This window comes from Entelurus aequoreus, linkage group LG13 (assembly GCF_033978785.1).
Source record: "Entelurus aequoreus isolate RoL-2023_Sb linkage group LG13, RoL_Eaeq_v1.1, whole genome shotgun sequence".
Taxonomy (NCBI): Eukaryota; Metazoa; Chordata; class Actinopteri; order Syngnathiformes; family Syngnathidae; genus Entelurus; species Entelurus aequoreus.
The window spans coordinates 64,970,772-64,993,345 of record NC_084743.1 but is presented as its reverse complement, the minus strand read 5'-3'; the positions used below and the strand labels follow the sequence as shown (position 1 = coordinate 64,993,345).

The 22,574-nt window shown below is 40.2% G+C and overlaps 1 protein-coding gene across 8 annotated transcripts in view; it reads left to right on the top strand.

The window, feature by feature from the left end:
• Positions 1-22,574, top strand: part of zbbx (zinc finger, B-box domain containing) — an 84,618-nt gene that overhangs the window by 47,807 nt on the left and 14,237 nt on the right. For 4 of the 8 annotated variants that reach the window (XM_062068155.1, XM_062068157.1, XM_062068156.1 and 1 more), the window contains 2 exons: positions 142-867; positions 7,471-9,011. In XM_062068155.1, the coding sequence (XP_061924139.1) occupies positions 142-867; positions 7,471-7,517 (773 nt within the window). In that variant the 3' untranslated portion in view covers positions 7,518-9,011. Of the gene's footprint in view, positions 1-141; positions 868-7,470; positions 9,012-13,895; positions 13,947-22,574 lie in introns of those variants that run through there. The other 4 variants (XR_009828382.1, XR_009828381.1, XM_062068154.1 and 1 more) reach the window with 3 other exon arrangements.

The following is a 22,574-nucleotide window of genomic DNA, read 5'->3' as shown; positions in this document are numbered from 1 at the left end:
TATATATATATATATATATATATATATCAAATTAAAAAGTATTATTATATTATGACAGCTTTGTTTTGGTTTATTCCTAGTATGTTTACATCATGTGATCCCACAAGTAAGCAGCTAATGAAGTTCCTTTCCTTTGTACAGTGCTGTCCACCAAGAGTAAGCCATCATACTTTGCTGCTGAGAAAGCAAACACTTCAACTTCATCCTCAAAGCCACAGATGTCCACTTCCTCTCCCACAATCCACAAATCAAAACACCACCGTGGCTCCCCACACTCTCCATTATTTCCACATCATCAAACTGAGCTCCCAGACCCCTTTCCTGATCCTTCTCCTCTAATCCCACATGAGCATATCTTCCCCTTTCCGCCATCATCCTCTTTAAATTCGGCCTTCACTGTCTCTCCGTCAAGTTCAGCTTCACTCCTCAATGCCGGCCGATCGAAGCCATTACAAAAAGGCTCAATATCACCTGTCCTCCCAAAGAAGTTACAATCATCCCAGTTACTTCTTGAACCAATCCCATCAGCGATGCCTTCCCAATCACCAACAAGCAATCTAAAGAGCCTGAACCAATCCCACCAGGAGTCTCTGCTTTCAGATCATTCCCTTCACTTTCCTTCATCACCTATATCTTCCAGCACAAATCCACTTCAAGGAGGCTTGAAACTATTGTTTTCCAGCTCACCTGGAGTCAGTCCCTTGCCTATTTATAAATGTGGCTCTAGCTCATTAACATATGCAGACGCTACAGGTTTTTTGTCCTCTACTCCAACGACAAGTGTTAAATCACTTCCATCATATCTCTTGAAAGGCACACAGGATCCTTTGAAGGCTGTGGAGATGGAAGAGGAAGACACACCAACAGGTATGTGGATTGTTTGGCTGTAGATGTTAGTTGTAGAGTTATTCTTATCACAGTGGTGCCGCAGGATACGAGTTTCATGGTTTCAGTGACGCAGCTTGTACTAAAGATGTCCAAGACAGCCTTTTCTCTTCCGATACGATAGCAATATTGGCACAAATCATAGTAAGCCTTGGTATTATTTTGTTGTGTGGTATGTTAGCACAGTGTTTATGCAACTTCACCTACTTGGTCCAAAAAATATTTTTTGCAAATCAATAATTATAATCTGCAAATAATGTGCCGTTGCTTAGTGTCTGTGCTGTGTAAAACCCGGCAGGGTAACCACGTAATACACCATGTCAGTAGATGGCAGCAGGTACTTAATTGCTTTGTAAAAGTCGGAATGTGTCGGGTGAGACGAGGATGGTTAGTTGTGATCCCAAATACGCAGACCACATCGGGAGGCATTGTGCAGGTAAAAAGATATGTAATAGAGATGCGCGGTTAGCGGGTACATCCACGGAGTCCGCGGGTAAACCGCGGGTCGGGCGGTTGTATGACGAAAAAAATAGATTTTAAATAGATTCGGGCGGGTGGCGGTTGAACCATTTCAGAAAAAAAAATACATAGTTAAATGTTGTTACCCATGTGAATGATCGAGGGCGAGTTCTTTGTTTCTTTATTGTAGGCAGTTTTCATGAACGTCTACCCAGTGCGGCAACATCACACAACAACAACAGTCACATTTTTGTCCTACCGTAAAGCAGGTCGTCTGCCGTAAACAGCAATGCTGTGACAGTCTCAAACAGGGCAACACTGCCTGCCGGGGTCGTGGTTGGGGTCGTGGTTAAGGGCGTGGTTAAGAGGGGAATATATTTAAGCTAGAATTCACCAACTCAAGTATTTCCTATATATATATATATATATATATATATATATATATATATATATATATATATATATATATATATATATATATATATATATACACTACCGTTCAAAAGTTTGGGGTCACCCAAACAATTTTGTGGAATAGCCTTTATTTCTAAGAACAAGAATAGACTGTCGAGTTTCAGATGAAAGTTCTCTTTTTCTGGCCATTTTGAGCGTTTAATTGACCCCACAAATGTGATGCTCCAGAAACTCAATCTGCTCAAAGGAAGGTCAGTTTTGTAGCTTCTGTAACAAGCTAAACTGTTTTCAGATGTGTGAACATGATTGCACAAGAGTTTTCTAATCATCAATTAGCCTTCTGAGCCAATGAGCAAACACATTGTACCATTAGAACACTGGAGTGATAGTTTCTGGAAATGGGCCTCTATACACCTAAGTAGATATTACACCAAAAACCAGACATTTGCAGCTAGAATAGTCATTTACCACATTAGCAATGTATAGAGTGTATTTCTTTAAAGTTAACACTAGTTTAAAGTTATCTTCATTGAAAAGTACAGTGCTTTTCCTTTTAAAATAAGGACATTTCAATGTGACCCCAAACTTTTGAACGGTAGTGTATATATATATATATATATATATATATATATATATATATATATATATATATATATATATATATATATATATATATATATATATATATATATATATATATATATATATATATATATACAGTATATATATTTATTTATTTTATTATACATATAAATAAAAGGAAATACTTGAATTTCAGTGTTCTGGAGGCTTTCCAGTAGATGGCAGTATTGTCCTGTTTAAGAGTGTCACAACATTGCAGTTTACGGCAGACGAACTGCTTTACGGTAGACGAAAACGTGACTGCTGTTGTGTGTTGTTACCGCGCTGGGAGGACGTTAATGAAACTGCCTAACAATAAACCCACATAAGAAACCAATAACTCGCCCTCAATCATTCTACAGTTATAACGTGATTGGGCAGGCACGCTGTTAATATTGTGGGAAAGCGGACGTGAAAACAGACTGTCGCCGCTGTCCCCACTCAGGTCCGCATTGAGCTGGAGGGGGCGTGGCCTCCAGCTCCGGCTGAATACCGGGAGTCTCCCGGTAAAACCGGGAGGGTTGGAAAGTATGCTCTAATGCGTGGCCAAGAGATATTATTGCGTGGCACGCATTGAATGTCTCTGCTGCATTTGATCAGTCTCATTTCTTTAACAGGAATGCCTTGTATCGTCTATATTAGATGTATAACAACGGCTGGGTGGCGGGCGGTTGTGGTTTTGATAAAATGATAGTTCGGGTGGATTGCGGGTGGATGACGACTTTTGTGATGCGGTTGCGGATTAAATAATTGCCTATCCGCGCATCTCTAGTATGTAATGCTTAAACCAAAAATTAACTAAAAGGAAAGGGAAAGGCAATGGCTATGCAAAACGAAAGTAAAACTGAACTGGCTACAAAGTAAACAGAAACAGAATGCTGGACGACAGCAAAAACTTACAGCGTCCACAAAGTACGTCCGTTCTTGACATGACAATCAACAATGTCCACACAAAGAAGGATAGCAACAATGTAAATAGCCTTGCTTGCTAACACAAACCAGGTGCGCGGAATAGCGCTCAAAGGAAGACATGAAACCGCTACGGGAAAACACCAACAAAACAGGAAGGGCCACCAAAATAACAGCGCAAGACAAGAACTAAAGCACTACACACAGGAAAACACCAACAAACTCAAAATAAGGCACGACAACCTGGTGGAGTTTCATTTTTTAACGTTTTCTGCTGGTGGTGTGCCTCCGGATTTTTTAATGAGAAAAATGTGCCTTGCCTCAAAAATTTTTGAAAAACACTATTAGCAAACAATGTTAGGTACTGGAATGGAAATATGCCGTCTTTAAGGGGGAATAGTACAACTGAATTAAAGTAAGCTTATAACCCAGTAAGTTGAAAGATGCAGACACATTTGTTCCTGAATATTTCCCAATAAATGTTGCCTTGGAGACTTTGTATTATGCAACTTTGATTATGTGATACTTGGTTATATTGACAAATGTGCTTAAAGACAGTGGTGTCAAACGTACGGCCCGCAGAGAACAGGTTTTATCCGGCCCGCGGGATGAGTTTGCTAAGTATAAAAATGAGCCAAAATTTTTGAATGAAAGAAACTGTAGTTCTAAATGTGTCCACTAGATGTCGCAATATCAATTCTTTGTATCTTTGTAGATTATAATACATATGCAAAAAATAAATAAACCACGTTAGTGCACCAGTCGAGGAAAATGATCAAACTACATAAATAAAATCCTGTAATTTGATATTGATATTTTTTTATCTTGATAGATTGAAAATTAACACTAATGTGTTGACTGATGAACATTATCACATAATTTTTTCAGAAAATATAAATAATGACAAATAAAGATAGAATGCTATTAACCGCAACATGTAAGTGTACAAAAAAACCCCCAACAACATTATGATTTGTACATTTCCAGAATGTGCTTGTTCTATTTTTAAACAAAGAAAACTTTTTTTTTTTTTTTAAGTTATCGTGCCGTGATTTTACCAATCCAATAGATTTTTCTGCATGTGGCCCCCGATCTAAAATGAGTTTGACACCCCTGACTTCAAACAATGTTGTTCGCTGAAGGACACTTGTTACATTTGTGTAGCTTCTGTGCAATTGTGTGCTCAGCTGTTGTGTATCTGCTAGCTTCTAGTAGCCTGTAGTTCACTATGATTAAAAGACCAACCTTGTGTGCTTATTGGAGGACATTTAGCTGTTAACTGGCTGTCGAGTGTTGCACAAATATATTGCAACCTTACATCAGAGTGTTTAGAACGCAAGCAAATAAAATCTGATACATGTTTGCTGGCTGATATTGGGCCGGAATAATTTTCGCATCTGGACATTGCTACCGCGTACCTTCAAAAGCGTGTTTTGCCAAATCGCGTCGCCCATTGGGAATTAATTCAAATCACTTTAATCCGTGTCTGGCCCTCCCGAAACAGCACAATTGTAACATTTAACATGCCTTTTAAAAAGTAAAACTAACTTTCAGATAAGAACTATTGTGTCAAAAACAATACAATAGAATTATTTGACATATTTTCAAGGCCAAAATTCCTTCGCTGTTGTTATCGCCTCATGCTAGTCTGCACTCAAACTGTTTTATCAAATCCATTTCAGGCTCAGGTCTTTTTTTTTTTTTAGGATTTCTTCCTTTAATTCAATGAATATCATCCATTTAATGTTTTAGCACTGTCCTTCACATTCATTCACTTTCTTCCTTGATAGTGAGTAAGGATGATGTTTTGATTGGACTTTACGGCAGGGGTGTCAAACTCAAATTCAGAGTGGGCCAAAATTTAAAACTGAACAAAGCTGCGGGCCAAGGTTGAACAAATTAACCTTTTAATAGGGACCCAAACAAGTTTTGCATTGAATATTGAACAAGCAAGGCTTATATACTGTAACTTTATAGTGACATGCAAAATCGAGTTTCAAATAATAATAATAATAATTAAAAAATAGCAATGGCATATCAAATACAATTTAAATAAAAATGTAATGCCTCTTTTCTATTTGCAGCCTTCTGAGGTAAATATCAAAATAAACTTTTTCCACAGGCTAATAATGAATTAGAAAATAAAATAACAATAATGAATGAATCAAACATTCAAGCCTTAAAGTAGCAAGAGAAAGTGCATGACTAAAATGTTAATTATTGCTCAGTTTGCTACTCTGATTTGCTTTTACACTGAATATGGAACAAGCAACGCTTATATAACTTAATAGTGCAAAATCAACTTTCAAAAAACAAATATTATATTATGAATATTAAATACAATTTAAATACAAAATTTAATGCCTCTTTTCTATTTGCAGCCTTCTGAGGTAAATATCAACATTTGGTGGTAGCGGGGGCGTATATTGTAGCGTCCCGGAAGAGTTAGTGCTGCAAGGGGTTCTGGGTATTTGTTCTGTTGTGTTTATGTTGTGTTACGGTGCGGATGTTCTCCCGAAATGTCTTTGTCATTCTTGTTTGGTGTGGGTTCACAGTGTGGCGCATATTTGTAACAGTGTTAAAGTTGTTTATACGGCCAGCCTCAGTGTGACCTGTATGGCTGTTGATCAAGTATGCGTTGCATTCACTGGTGTGTGTGTAAAAGCCGCATATATTATGTGACTGGGCCGGCACGCTGTTTGTATGGAGGAAAAGCGGACGTGATGACAGGTTGTAGAGGACGCTGAAGGCAGTGCCTTTAGGGCACACCCCCAATATTTTTGTCCGGGTGGAAATCAGGGGAAATTTGGGAGAATTGTTGCCCAGGGAGATTTTCGGGAGGGGCATTGAAATTCGGGAGTCTCCCGGGAAAATCGTGAGGGTTGGCAAGTATGAGTATTAGGGGTGAATGCGGTGTTACAGCGGCACCACCACTGTATAATACCGGCGGGCCAGCTCTAATGTTAATTTGATATTGCCTCAAGGGCCAAATGAAATTACACGGCGGGCCAAATTTGGCCCGCGGGCCAGAGTTTGACACCCATGCCTTACGGGTTTCACTGTGACATTGGTATTGTCAATTAGCAGTTGGGAAGCCGGTAAACCAAAGTTATGCTCTTAACTAGAGATGTCCGATAATGGCTTTTTTGGCGATATCCGATATTCCGATATTGTCCAACTTTTAATTACCGATTCCGATATCAACCGATACCGATATATACAGTCGTGGAATTAACACATTATTATGCCTAATTTTGTTGTGATGCCCCACTGAATGCATTAAAAAATGTAACAAGGTTTTCCAAAATAAATCAACTCAAGTTATGGAAAAAAAATGCCAACATGGCACTGCCATATTTATTATTGAAGTCACAAAGTGCATTGTTTTTTTTAACATGCCTCAAAACAGCAGCTTGGAATTTGGGACATGCTCTCCCTGAATGAGCATGAGGAGGTTGAGGTATATTGTAGCGTCCCGGAAGAGTTCGTGCTGCAAGGGGTTCTGGGTATTTGTTCTGTTGTGTTTATGTTGTGTTACGGTGCGGATGTTCTCCCGAAATGTGTTTGTCATTCTTGTTGGGTGTGGGTTGACAGTGTGGCGCATATTTGTAACAGTGTTAAAGTTGTTTTTACGGATAACCCTCAGTGTGACCTGTATGGCTATTGACCCAAGTATGCATGGCATTCACTTGTGTGTGTGAAAAGCCATAGATATTATGTAACTGGGCCGGCACGCCCCTAATATTGTTGTCTGGGTGGAAATCGGGAGAATGGTTGCCCCGGGAGATTTTCGGGAGGGGCACTGAAATTCGGGAGTCTCCCGGGAAAATCGGGAGGGTTGGCAAGTATGACTGGGAGACACAACTGCTCTGTACTTCTCCCTACGTCCGTGGACCACTCCGTACAGCGACGTTTTAAAAAGTCATAAATGTTACTTTTTGAAACTGATACAGATAATTTCCGATATTACATTTTAAAGCATAAAATGTCGGTAATATCGGCAGTCCGATATTATCGGACATCTGTACTCTTAACCAAAAGCTTAACAATTACCCGTATCCTGAGGTACCATATTGTAATTGGATAGACTTGTATTCAACCCACAGTGGACAAATGTCCTTATCTACAGTGATGTCCACATTTCCTAGGATAGTTTGTCAATAAATGCTTGTTTTTCCACAGATAGTGAAAGTGACATGTCCATTGACAGCCTGGATTTGACAGCATGAGACTCTTCAAATCAAGTAGGAGAGAAAAATAACATTCCATAGATGTTCCACTGTATAAACAACAAACTTCACCCTGGCTCCTGATGGGTCGTGGTTAGTGCCTGGCATGGCAGCTCCCGCCATCAGTGTGTGAATGGGTGAATGTGGAAATAGTGTCAAAGCGCTTTGAGTACTTTGAATGTAGAAAAGCGCTATACAAGTATAACCCATTCATAACCCAGAGGACATGATCTTCCTGAGGAGACCTAAAGTAGACTTTATTATTGTAGCTGACCTGGTTTGTTGCTTTGAAAGTTATTACTTTGCATTATTCATCAAAAGCTTGAAAATACCCGAGGCAGAGGTTGTAAAGGTGCAAGTGCAGTGAAGGAAAAGAACAAAGTACTTATATAGTGCTGTAATTTATCCCTAATGACCTATAATGCTTCTTTAAAAGTGTTGAAGCTAAAATGATGTCTGCGGTCGTGAGGATAGCACGTACAAATGGCCTTTAATCTTTCTGTTGTTTTTCTACTTTTATAAACGTGGGCCCATGCTGATAGATGTACTTTTTCAAGGTGTTCAACAACATAAGTACACACCTGTACTAAACTAAGTCAAGCTCTATGCCACATTGTAACTAAATTACAGCGGTACCTTGGGGTACAAGTGCCTCATCTTACGAGTTTGTCAGGATACCAACTATCCTTCTGCTAAAAAAAAAAAGGATAATATTTATTGAATTAAAGAAATAAATCAAAAACAGGTAGTTAACTTGATGAAGGAGTTGGAGTGTAGAACTGCTAGTTTGCACCATACTGAAGCAGAATGAGTCAATAACGCCAGCCAAGGATGTTTAAATATCTAAATGGTGGACATTTATCCATGAAAATATGGACATGCTGCTAATGGTGTGTGTCAGAATAATTGTATCTAAGTTATCACAAAACTTTTTGTTGCCATGAGTTCCCGGCGAGAGGACAAAAGCTGTCTTTGAACCTACCAAGCAAAAGGCTTGTAAAACTCCACTGTGTAGGATGGGAAGCAACATGAAGGTGTTCTGTTTCTTTGATGTAGTGTAATCAACATAAAGATATTGTTTTGACCCGAGATCTACAAAGCGAAGAGGAAGCAGGACCTGACTCCCCTACAGGGACCTCGTCTTTGAACTGTTTTACGACCTTTTCTGTGAACTGTTTACGACCTTTTCTTTGAACTGTTCTGTAACCAAAGGCGAAGGCTGTTTACAACCCCCGCCCCTTAGAAACAGCTGTTGCCATGTAATCAGGGAAAGTCCAAATAAAAGAGGAGTCGTACAATCTTTTGCCAGAGCGTAATAACACTGTACAAGGGTACAGATGTACACGTTTCTCCTCACTGAGCCAAATTTAATTCTGTCTCTGTTTAATTCCTTGCTTCTTGTCTTGTTTAATAGATGTCATCAGTGTTTGAACCTGACAGTGTGTTTGACTGATGAACAGCTGGAAGGAGATACCGTGTAATCTGCTTTCCAAGGCAAATGGCATGCATTATTGTATTAATTCAAAAAAGTACTTTAGTTTGTAGTACATTCCATTGTATTGATTTCCATGCAATATTTCTTACATTAGTTTGTTTTTCCTTTTAAAGAGGCATTTTATGTGTTTTTCAAGGAACGACCCTTGTCACAGAACCAACTAAAAACTGATTTTGCAGCACTACAAATATCTCTGCTTGGGTTAGCTTGCGTGTCTTTAAAGCTATGCTATAATTATTATACTAATTATAGTGCACAATTGTATCATTTTGTCTGAAAAAACAGACTTGCAGAAATGTACAGACCAATTTTTAATGTGGAAGGTGATAAATACCCCTTGATATCATTGGTAGAGCCTCTCCTATAGTGTTCTCTTAAAGAGACAGTGCACACTAAACAACTACAAGACTGGGGACTCTGGTAGTGTTTAGCTTAGTCCACTGTACTAACATTGAGATTTGTGTACAGTATAATAGAGTGACTTGAAAAAAATGTGGATGACTTCTTGTTGGCTAGAGTCCAGGGCCATGGTGGCGCTGTAAACACGTCATTTGGTATTCACAGAGCTTATAGTGAACCCTACTAACCTGAATAAAAACAACCTTAAATGAAAGTAGACCCTATTTGCAAGACCCATTTTTGAAATACAAAGTAAAGTTGGGGCAGTTCTAATTTAATAATAATAATAATAATACCTGGGATTTATATAGCGCTTTTCTAAGTACCCAAAGTCACTTTACATGTTAAAAACCCATCATTTATTCACACCTGGTGTTAATTTAGCCCTTTGAACCCTGCCTAGCAACAGATGTGACGTAAGCAGGATAAATAAACAGAGCAGCTGAATTTATCAATGTTGCTGTGTCTGCTAGTTGGTTTAAATCTGCATTTCAAGTGTGAACTTTGGAAAAAAATATGTATTGATTGATTTAAATGTTAAACTATTAAGCAGTGTGTTTATTTAAAATACATTATTTTAAACATTCCAAAAGAACTGTGAAATTTAAACATTTTCTGCCTTGCTGTAATGATGTTGTTTTTTCAGTTACTCCAGGATTTGGCATACTATTTTTTGTGATTGTTGTGACCTAGAATGTCTGAATTTGCATCAGCTTTTTTAGACACTTGTGGAAAAAGTTGTAATGTTTTGAGGCTTATTTTTCCTTCAAAAACATTGAACTCGACGTGTAATTTTATGATTGGTTATCAGTGCTTTTAAGTGTTCCTCTGTAACCTTTGCCTCAAACAGCACAGGATTTTAACACCAATTGGAAAACAAACTATTGATGTTTTGCTAATTTTGTACAGCACAGACCTAGAAATTGACACTTGATGGCAGAAAAACATACTTTTATTGTGAAATTACTATACTATTTTAATGCATTATAACTAGAGATGTCCGATAATATCAGACTGCTGATATTATCGGCCGATAAATACTTTAAAATGTAATATCGGAAATTATCGGTATCGGTTTCAAAAAGTAAAATGTATGGCTTTTTAAAATGCCGCTGTACGGAGTGGTACATGGACGTAGAGAGAAGTACAGAGCGCCAATAAACCTTAAAGGCACTGCCTTTGCGTGCCGGCCCAATCACATAATATCTACGGCTTATCACACACACAAGTGAATGCAACGCATACTTGGTCAACAGCCATACAGGTCACACTGAGGGTGGCCGTATAAATCACTTTAACACTGTTACAAATATGCGGCACACTGTGAACCCACACCAAACAAGCATGACAAACACATTTCGGGAGAACATCCGCATCGTAACACAACATAAACACAACAGTACAAATACCCAGGACCCCTTGCAGCATTAACTCTTCCGGGACGCTACAATATACACCCCCCGCTATATCGGTATCGGTTGATATCGGAATCGGTAATTAAGAGTTGGACAATATCGGAATATCGGATATCGGCAAAAAAGCCATTATCGGACATCTCTAATTATAACTGATAATAGTAATAATTAATTACAGAAAGAAACCCCACAAAGGCTTCCTTATGTCCTCTGTATCCATGTTGTCCACAAGTTGCAGGCATTCTCTGTTTAAGTTTCATGCTTGAAAAGTGTCTGTCCATCTTAAAGATTCATTTATGTTCCAACACATTTACCCCCAGCATGATAAGAGCATTCATGAACTGTTGAGAGCGATCCATAACGCTAATGTTGTTGTTAAATGAAAGACGACGAGAGATTATCATCACACCTTAACATCTCTAACATGTAAAAGCTTAGTTCTTAATTGCCGTACCCTGTATAAACAACTGATTGTGGCGGTCCGCTCCCTGTACGATCAGTGTCAGAGCTTGGTCCGCATTGCCGGGAATAAGTCGGACTCGTTTCCAGTGAGGGTTGGACTCTGCCAAGGCTGCCCTTTGTCACCCATTCTGTTCATAACTTTTATGGACAGAATTTCTAGGCGCAGTCAGGGCGTTGAGGGGATCCGGTTTGGTGGCTGCAGGATTAGGTCTCTGCTTTTTGCAGATGATGTGGTCCTGATGGCTCCAACTGGCCAGGATCTTCAGCTCTCACTGGATCGGTTCGCAGCCGAGTGTTAAGCGACTGGGATGAGAATCAGCACCTCCAAGTCAGAGTCCATGGTTCTCGCCCGGGAAAGGGTGGAGTGCCATCTCCAAGTTGGGGAGGAGATCTTGCCCCAAGTGGAGGAGTTCAAGTACCTCGGAGTCTTGCTCACGAGTAGGGTTGGGTATCGAGTATCGAGTATCGATTGGAACCGGGACTAATTTTCCGATTCTCCCGGAATCGTTCAAAAGTTAAAATTTCGATTCCTTGTTTCGATTCCTAGTTTCGATACCCAGTCCGCCGACCGGAAAAAAAGAATAAGTCCGCCGACCGGAAGAAGAAGCCGCTAAACACCAACGAAGCGGCCACCGCTGGAAGTGTTAGCATAGCCGAGCCTATGTAGCCGAGCGAGTCAGTCAAGCATGGATAGCGGGCGTCGGCGGTCGAAGTGTGGCTTTATTTTACTAAAAAAAAATGAAATATCGGTGAAATGTAACACGTGCGACAGGACTGTTTCGTGCTTAGGAGGGTGCACGTCGAACATGATGAAGCTCCTCCGAGTACAAATAAATGTGTGTCCCGTCTTCGACGCGCTGCGCCGACTGTCCTACTGTGCCTCTTCCTCTGGCTTCGACGCCCAGCCTGGCACCTCGGTGACTGCATTGCAGTCCGAATCCGGTAAGTAAAACAATGTATATGCAATAAATAATGTGTTTTGCGCCAACGTCGAGGCAGCTAACAAATTAGCCCACGTATTTTTTCATAGACAATTTACAACCTGCTAGCCAGGCTCCGCGATGTGCTCAGCGTACTCCGTTCACCGTAGCGGCAATGGGGAAGATGTCGGTGCCACAGACGGAAGAGTGCCACAAAAAGGTCACTGCACACATAGTCAAAAGACTGTATCCCTTTTCAGAGGTGGAATCTCCAACATTTAGGTTAGTTAAGCAATAACGTTAGAGCTAAGCTAATTGATACTGGGCTAAACAGTAACAGCAACATTACATGTTTGTTTATGTTTGCAGGGATATGGTGAAAACTCTCAACCCAAAATACATACCACCTACCAGGGACTACCTGTCAAACACATTGATCCCGGCATGGTACAAGAAGAATCGGAATCGAGAATCGTCAGGAATCGGAATCGAAACAAAGAATCGGAATCGGAATCGTTCGAATTCAAACGATACCCAACCCTACTCACGAGTGAGGGAAGAGTGGATCGTGAGATCGACAGGCGGATCGGGGCGGCGTCTTCAGTAATGCTGACGCTGTATCGATCCGTTGTGGTGAAGAAGGAGCTGAGCCGGAAGGCAAAGCTCTCAATTTACCGGTCGATCTACGTTACCATCCTCACCTATGGTCATGAGCTTTGGGTTATGACCGAAAGGACAAGATCACAGGTACAAGCGGCCGAAATTAGTTCCCTCCGCCGGGTGGCGGGTCTCTGCCTTAGAGATGGGGTGAGAAGCTCTGTCATCCGGGAGGAACTCAGAGTAAAGCCGCTGCTCCTCCAGATCGAGAGGAGCCAGATGAGGTGGTTTGGGCATCTGCTCAGGATGTCACCCGAACGTCTCCCTAGGGAGGTGTTTACGGCACGTCCGACCGGCAGGAGGCCAAGGGGAAGACCCAGGACACGTTGGGAAGACTATGTCTCCCGGCTGGCCTGGGAACGCCTCGGGATCCCCCGAGAGGAGCTGGACGAAGTGGCTGGGGAGACGGAAGTCTGGGCTTCTCTGCTTAGGCTGCTGCCCCCGCGACCCGACCTCGGATAAGCGGAAGAAAATGGATGGATGTATAAACAACAGTTAGATATTGCTTGGCCAAAATGTACTGGGAATTTTAAGCTTTGCTCTTCTTATTTTCAACATCCTCATTGCCCTTCTGGCTCTGAAGCACAATTTTTCTCGCCGTCTTCATTGTGTTGAAACACTAATGCTGCTGATCTAATCTTAACTAAACAGACTTTCTTCATTGCAGCCTTGTTTCTCACGGGGGCACCTTCTCAGGAAAAGGAGGAAAACCCTCGCCTCCATTTTTGAGATGCGCGCTGTGCTCCGGGGGTTAATTAAAAATCCATTCATCGGCTGGAAACAAATGAAACCGAGGGAGTGGGGCGGAAGAGACTTGCTTATTATTGGGAATTTGAAAAATACACACGCTGCCTTAAATTGAAGTTGTCCTTTAGACTGTTTGGGTGAAAGTCAAGCTTCAGGGACCAACTTTAATTAACTCTTCGTTGTTCTGAATTCTCGTTTCAGTGCCCTTAACCCCACCAAGAATGTACTTGCCATAAATGTCTCTCTTTGCTTGTACCTCACCATAATTGTCTTTTCTCCAAAGTGATGCACCTCCATGGTCACGGGTCTGTGCGGCACCAGTTTTCTAATCTGGGTGAGTGTTCCCCACATGATTTGGACATTAACTGAATTTTGACCACAACAGCAAACCTCATACAGTATGTTAAAGTTAGTCTATCGTGCAAAATAGATATCTTTATGGTAGGGCTGGGCGATGTATCGAATATACTCGATATATCGCGGGTTTGTCTCTGTGCGTTATAGAAAATGACTATCGTAAAATTTGAGTATACGTTCTCACGCAGTTGCTTTTAGCTGCAGGCATTACACTACAGGCTTTTCTCACTCTTGTCTCTCCTTCTCAGAGACATAAAACAAGCGCACCTTCTTACATACGTCACATACTGTCGCGCGTGCAACGTCATATGCCCTCGCAGAGCAGAGAGGTAGCGGCATGGGTATGGATGATGTTTGATAAGAAATTATCGAGTTCGAGCCTATTATCGAATCCTCTTATCGAATCCTCTTATCGAACCGATTCCTTATGGAGTCCAGATAGGTTGTTGTATATGGAAAAAAACACAATATTTGGTTTAACAAAAGCTCACTTTTATTACCGTAATTTCCGGATTATAAGCCGCACCTGACTATAAGCCGCACCAGCTAAATTTAGGGGAAAATACAGATTGCTCCATATATAAGCCGCACCCGACTATAAGCCGCAGGGTTTTGATGTGTAATTACCGTAGTATATAGGGGTTCCTGCTACCACGGAGGGGATTGTCGGGACAGAGATGACTGTTTGGGAACGCAAAGCGTCCCATTTATTAACAATAAATCTTTCAATCATTCAATCAAACTTTCACATCTTTGACATGGCGAACAATATTCGTGCAGAGTACAAATAATACAACGGTGCAAAGTAATACAAAGTGCTCGCCTGTACGTTATCAAAATAACCAGCCTACCGGTATATGAAAAGTCAGTCTTTAATCATTGTGTCATCGTCTTCCTCCTGCGTACTAAAACCACCGAAATCCTCTTCGTCGGTGTCGGAGAAGAACAGGCCGTAAATAAGCCGCACCCTTGTATAAGCCGCAGGGACCAGAACGAGGGGAAAAAGTAGCGGCTTATAGTCTGGAAATTACGGTATATAAGAAAAAAATAAAATCTAATAAATAAATAAATATTGACTGTTACCCCCCTAAAAAAATAAAATAAAATAAATAAATATTGACTGTTGTTACCCAAAGTATATTAAGTGGGATTTTTAAGTAAAACAAATATATACAGTAACACAAAAACAACCTGTCTATGTGATGACTATAGGTGTATAGATAATAATATAGTGTTACATAAAATCAGTCCCTTGGGCACAAAACTGAAAATAATACAGCTCTCCAAAAAGTGCACTTCTGCTGCTATTTGACATAACTGTTTGTTTTGATGCTTTGACATTTTTGCACTTTATTTCTTTATTGAAAGACAATTCTATGAAGAGAAAAGTTGTTTGCAAATGTGGTTACAATGCTAAAAAATGAAAAGTTAAAGCTAAAAAAAGAAATAGACTTTATCGAGTGAACATTATTTCTTTATAGGGAGAAAAATGTGATGTTATGAGCTAGGTATATAACAACTACACTACCCAGCATGCAACGGGAGTGACAAGCATGCGCGGTAGACCCGAAAAGTGTCACCGCCAGCAGCTAAGAATGAGATTATGAGCACGCTGTGAAAGTAGACGTCAAGAACTCAGCCAACGTCTGCATTATTTATAATTAGACAGACAACACATATACAATGTGATTTTGTTTTGTTTACAACGAAAGAAAAACAAAAGTTAAAAAAGCGAGATATGTTGTATATATATGTATGTGCTGCGGTTGCTTTAAGAACGTTGCGACAGCTGCCGTAAATGAGGTGCGTTGCTAGCCTGGTTGCCATGTTTCCGGTTGGTCGTAAAAGTGTTGGTCATGTGTTTGTACCCTGCTCAAATCTCTCAGTAAAGTTATTCATTGGATTATACCTTTTTGTTTTGAACTTTATTACACCTTGGAGCGCTTTTTCCGGTCCATTGTTTTTCCTGCTTTCCCTATCTGCGCCTAATGACTGAGCTACGTGACGTCATTTCTTGTGATGTCTCATGGGGCATTTCTGGTCGGGACGGGATTCCAGGGATTCGAATAAAGAAGCAACTCTTTTTCTTTACTATAGTGGTCTCGATAACGGGTACCGGTTCTCAAAAAGGGATTCGAGTCCGAGGACTCGGTTCTTTTCTTATCGAACAACCGGGAAAACCGGTTGTGGTGCTAGCGGAGTGGTAATACGAGAGAAAGAAGGTGCGAATCTTGTAACAAATGAAGGAAGAATTAATTCCCAAGAAAAACAGCACGGGGTCCATCGTCTGCCGGTGGTTTGGCTTCAAGCGGGAAGATGTTGAACAGACAACCGTAATATGTCAAGTATGCGGCAAAAGCGTCGCTACAAAAAGTAGCGGCATTCCTAATTTGTAGCATCATTTGAAAAGTCACCCGCTAGAGAATGAAGAGTGCTTGAAACTCCGCATGTCAACATCTCCGTTCGGTGCCACACCCACAAAATGCTAAAGGAACCATTTCCACATCAACACCGTATGAAAAAAATAGTCAACAACAGAAGGAGATAACGTCCGCAGGAACCTACCACATAGCGAAGGACATACACTATTTGACTATGCAGCTAATTTTTATTTGACAGTTATTGAAATATCTTGTGTGACATCATGCACAAAAGTGCACTTTATTTGTTTTAAACTATTGTAGTGGCGTTCTGTAAAAAATGTGCACTTTAATTTAGTGTTATTTTGATATGTCATCTTCGTGACATCATGCACAAAAGTGCACTAATAGCTTGTTTTAAAATGTATCAATCTTGCACTTTCTGTTTTGGAAATGACATGAATGTTGGTGCCACTGCTTAATAACTGTTTAATAAATACAGTTTAAAATTAGCATATAATAATGCAGTATGAACAAGAATGTTTTAATGTAGACACATAGAATCATCATACTGCTGTGATTATATGCATCAAGTGTTCATTCAAGGCTAAAGCAAAATATCGAGATATATATCGTGTATCGTGACATGGCCTAAAAATATCGAGATATTAATCAAAGGCCATATCGCCCAGCCCTACTTTATGGCATCATGGGTTGGTTTTGAACTGGTTAAAAAGCTACTTAACCAACGGGAAGCAATACGTGAAGCTAAGCCAACACACATCTATAGCTATAAAAATAGCTTGTGGCGTACCCCAGGGATCAATACCGGGACCAAAATTGTTCAATCTCTATACAAAAGACATTTGTAAAGTTTCAAAAGACCTAGCATTAGTACTACTTGCGGATGATACGACCACATTTTTTCTGAGAGAACACACAGAAGCAGAGTGGTACCTCGATATGTGTGCCCCTTTAGCTCATTGTTGTCCTTTAAGTTAGAAGCAAACATTTGAGTTACAATTTTTTTCACCACCAGTTAGTGTAGAAAATGCCACAGTGAACCACGCAAGATCCAACCTAAACATCCGGTCTTATTTCGTTAGCTTTATCTTACAACTCGATTTCGATATTACCGTATTTCTCGGACTATAAGTCGCAGTTTTTTTCATAGTTTGGCCGGGGGTGCGACTTATACTCAGGAGCGACTTATGTGTGAAATTATTAACACATTACCGTAAAATATCAAATAATATTATTTAGCTCATTCACGTAAGAGACTAGACGTGTAAGATTTCATGGGATTCAGCGATTAGGAGTGACAGATTGTTTGGTAAACGTATAGCACAGGGGTCGGCAACCTTTACCACTCAAAGAGCCATTTTGGCAAGTTTCACAAATTAAAGAAAGTAATGGGAGCCACAAAAAAAAATTTAAAATTTAAAATGAAAAACACTGCATACAAAGCTTAAATGCTTTGTGCTATGTTAACCAGGGGTCTCCAACACACGCACCGGCACGCACTTTAATGTGGAAATTTGATGTTAGTGCAGCCCGCGAGTTTTGAATGAATGGCGCTTGATAGCGTCATACTTGCCAACCCTCTCATTTTTCCCGGGAGACTCCCGAAAATCAGAGCGTGATGACACTGCATTTGGCGCCCTCTACAGTCTGCCCTAACAGTGTACCTGCTCGACCACATGTAGAATGCAATTTCAGCTTGCTCACGTAAGTGACAGCAAGGCGTACTACATCAGCAGCCACACATCTTACACTGACGGTACCAATACCCAGAATCCCATGCAGCCCTAACTCTTCCGCTCAACCAACGCACGGAGAGGGGGGGGGTTGATGTGTGGGGGGATTTGGTGGTAGCGGTGTAGACCGGAAGAGTTAGGGCTGCATGGGATTCTGGGTAATGGTTGTGTTGTGTTTATGTTGTGTTACGGTGGGATGTTCTCCAGAAATGTGTTTTTCATTCTTTTTTGGTGTGGGTTCACAGTGTGGCGCATATTTGTAACGTAACAATGTTAAAGTTGTTTGATACGGCTACCGTCAATGTAAGCTGTGTGGCTGATGAGTAAGTATGCTTTGCTGTCTCCTGTGTGTGCTAGTAATAACAACATGCAACATGTGGCTGGACTGGCACGCTGTATGTAAATGCTATAGAGGACAATTACTGCAGTGCAATTAGGGCATGCCCTTTATTTAGTAATTAGAGTGTAAATTGGATTAGTTTTTCCCTGGGAGTAATCTATGAGAGACACTGAGATCCATAAGTCTCCTGGGAAAATCGGGGGGGGGGTCGGCATGTATGTAGCTGAGCCGCATCAGAATGGTCAAGGAGCCGCATGCGGCTCCGGAGCCGCGGGTTGCCGACCCCTGGTATAGCATGTTCTATATGTTATAGCTATTTAAATGACTCTCACCAAAAAATGCGACTTATACTCCAGTGCGACTTATATGTTTTTTTTCTTCTTTATTATGCATTTTCGTCCGGTGCGACTTATACTCCGAAAAATACGGTACTTCCCTTTTGTCCACTATACCAACTTGAGAGTTAGGTGCACGTGTGACGAAAGAAAGAGTTTTTTATTGTCTCATTACGAACTTTATATCACTGTTATTTCTCGTTTTGTATTGATGTATTTGTGTAGGGGCTCGACAATTGGCAGTAAACTTAAACCATTAACCATAGAAATATGGAGAAGCTGCTGATGGTGTGTTTGACGGAGAATCAGCCCTAGGTAGATTCCATATGTGTCCACTCTCCAAGGTAAATACTGTACATGATCATTTTGTCTATTTTTATACAACATTTGTTATCTAAATGTTTGTTTTCCCTTTACAAAGCAAATTAAAATTAAGTTTTGGGGCGTCCAAGCACCGATTACACAGATTTCATATAATTTCAATGGCCGATGTGTTTCGTAATAGTTTTTCGAGGTACGAGCTGCGTCACAGATCCAATTAAACTCCTATCCTAAGGTACCACTGTTATGTAAAAAGTAGATAAAGTAAACAATAGCGCTTCTTGGAGGCACGCACAGCTCATTAGCAATAAAGGTACGGACGCAAAACGCTGATGTGTTCTCAGTAGGGCTTACTTACTAAGAGTGCTTTTAAACTGTCTAAATACCAGCATCAAGACCGCGATAAACTGTTGTGGGACTGTTGAGACCTTTTTTTAAAATGGTAGAAAAATAGTATAATATGATACTACAGATATGAGCGAACCATGCTTATATCTGCCATTGCTTTTTACAAAAGCGCTTTCTTTTGGCCTCGTGTTTTGTTATGAACCACATCCAAAATGTGCTGTTGGTGTTTTTGTGCTTCAAGAGATTAGATTGTGAAGATTGTCTCCCGTGTCCAACTTTTTTTTGCCTGAAGATAGTTTCCAATTTGCAAGCATTTCTCATATCACAAAGGCCTCCTAATAGGATTTAGAACAAATATGTAAGAACGCCGAGCTTACAACAGAGATGAAAATGAGTTTTAAACCCAGAGGAGCGCTGCATGCGTGCTGGAAAATGAGAGAAGGGGGACAATGCCGCCGGATCCGAGGGGAGATTTCCTGAGATGCCTCTTTTATTTTGAGCATATTTGTGCACGCTTCCATTATTGTGAGCTTACTTCCGTGAATATTTGAACTTAGTGTGAATGTGTGGCATTGTCTTCTGGCTTGTAAATTGCGATTGAAAGCAAACGTACAGAGAAACCCCGATGCCTTATTTTCATTTCCGCTCAGTTTGGCACAGGATGTGTTTGAGTTGTTGTTGCTATGATGTGGTGCTATTTATGTTTACGTTTTTCAGTGTTGTCACGTAGAAGATCCACCTTTTCAGCTTGCTTTGGGGCAGTTGTACAGTTTGGTTTGCCAGGGTACGGGATTCCTATTTCGATATTTAAAGTTACTTTACGGACAATGTGCACTTTACAATATTCAGATATAATCAATGTCTGCATAACATTTAGCATTCAGCTCATCTCCATCAATAGTCCTTATATCACACTTCACATTCAGTGTTGAGGGTTTACAGCATGGGTGTCAAAGGTGAACATAGTAGATTTAAGCATAAAATAAAATAGAACATATATAGAAACAAACATTTTTACAATGGAGTTTAGGGTGCGCATTGTGCATTCAACCAATTGCAAGTACTGCATGGAACTCTAACAAAAAAGATGATGGTTAAGTTGACTGTGCATCTTACCGTTTCAATATTTTATCCGTTGAGTGGATAATTTACAACGATACTGCCGCCAGCCACAGCAGGAGCAGTTGATTGCTTGCACCTGCAGCGATTGGAGTAGCGGCAACCAATCCAGAGGGCGCTTAAAGTCAGCTGACATGTCATCTTTAAACACTGTCATGTGTGATGTGGGTTACACTTGAATTGCTATTGCGACATCCAGTGGAGACATTCAGAACAACAATTTATTTTAAAAAATGCAGTTCATTTTTATACTTAAACTATTTGTGGTTATGTTACCTTGATTTGGGCTTTAACCTTGTCATTATGATAATTATTTTGTTTATACTATAATTGTAATAATTTAATGGGGCTAAATGAATGTGTTGTGGCAGTTGCAGATTTCACCAATGCGGCAGTTTGAGGAAACACTCTGTTGCTTTTCCAAACGTTTTTGATAATGAACTGCCAACATGAGAATGCTACACGGGAAGTGCTTAAAGTTTAATGGCTTTGTAAAAACACTGAAACAAAGTCTACGTTCATTGTGCTTTTCTTGGTGCTTTTGAAAAGGCACCAATGTTTTCCTCAGAATTTTCAACTAACTTGAAGTGTTTTGCCAAGAGAATTATTTGTAATATGTACATTTTCAAAATATGTCTGTTCTATTTTTGGCCAAAGAAAACAATCTGAGGTTGTCTTTATTTTTAAGTTTTCACAAGTCCGGCCCGGGTGGTAATAGATTTTCCTCCATGCGGTCCCTGAGCTAAAATGAGTTTGACGACCCTGGTTTTACAGTAAAATGTTACTTTGCTCACGTACACTACCGTTCAAAAGTTTGGGGTCACATTAAAATGTCCTTATTTTTCAATGAAGATAACTTTAAACTAGTCTTAGCTTTAAAGAAATACACTCTATACATTGCTAATGTGGTAAATGACTATTCTAGCTGCAAATGTCTGGTTTTTGGTGCAATATCTACATAGGTGTATAGAGGCCCATTTCCAGCAACTATCACTCCAGTGTTCTAATGGTACAATGTGTTTGCTCAATGGCTCAGAAGGCTAATTGATGATTAGAAAACCCTGGTGCAATCATGTTCACACATCTGAAAACAGTTTAGCTCGTTACAGAAGCTACAAAACTGACCTTCCTTTGAGCAGATTGAGTTTCTGGAGCATCACATTTGTGGGGTCAATTAAACGCTCAAAATGGCCAGAAAAAGAGAACTTTCATCTGAAACGCGACAGTCTATTCTTGTTCTTAGAAATAAAGGCTATTCCACAAAATTGTTTGGGTGACCCCAAACTTTTGAACGGTAGTGTATATCATTCTTAGGACACAAAAGGCATATTCACTCAAATATTGTTGACAAATGCGTCTAAATGTGTTAATGAGCAATTCTCCTTTGCCAAGATAATCCATCTATCAGACAATATGATATTGCACATGTGTGCATTAGTCCGACCACTAGAAAAAGGGGAGTTTTACTGTACTGGGGGAGGTCCAAATAATCTGTCAATCTCTAGCTGTAGTGTATCATTATTTGTCTTTCGCAACACATGTTCTTTGCAAATGTTGGATCAGGTGGTTGTTGATTGGTTGAAATATCAACTGTCTCCTCAAGTTGCTGGATATTTACCGATCCATAGCATGTTTGATAATGGCCATGCAAACACTGGGATGTTTTTAGTTTCTTGGAATTGTGTAGAGATCCTTGCAACATTGGGCCGTGCATTATCATGTGATGGTCGTGGATTAATGACAAGAACAATAGACCTCATGATTTTCTTACAGTATTTAGAATCCCACCGATAGAATAAACCTGTTTGTTGTGCATAACCTTACCGCCACTTTGCACCACTTCAACCACATAACAAACTGCTCACCTACACAACGGTATACATAGGGATGGGTACGGGATCCAGTACTTCTATAGGTATTGACTGAATTCCGTCAGTACTTTTAAGCCACAAGCTTAAAAAAAACAGCAGAAATGCACAAAGACAAGGGTACATTATGGAAGTCTCCGATCCAAAGCCATGGCAA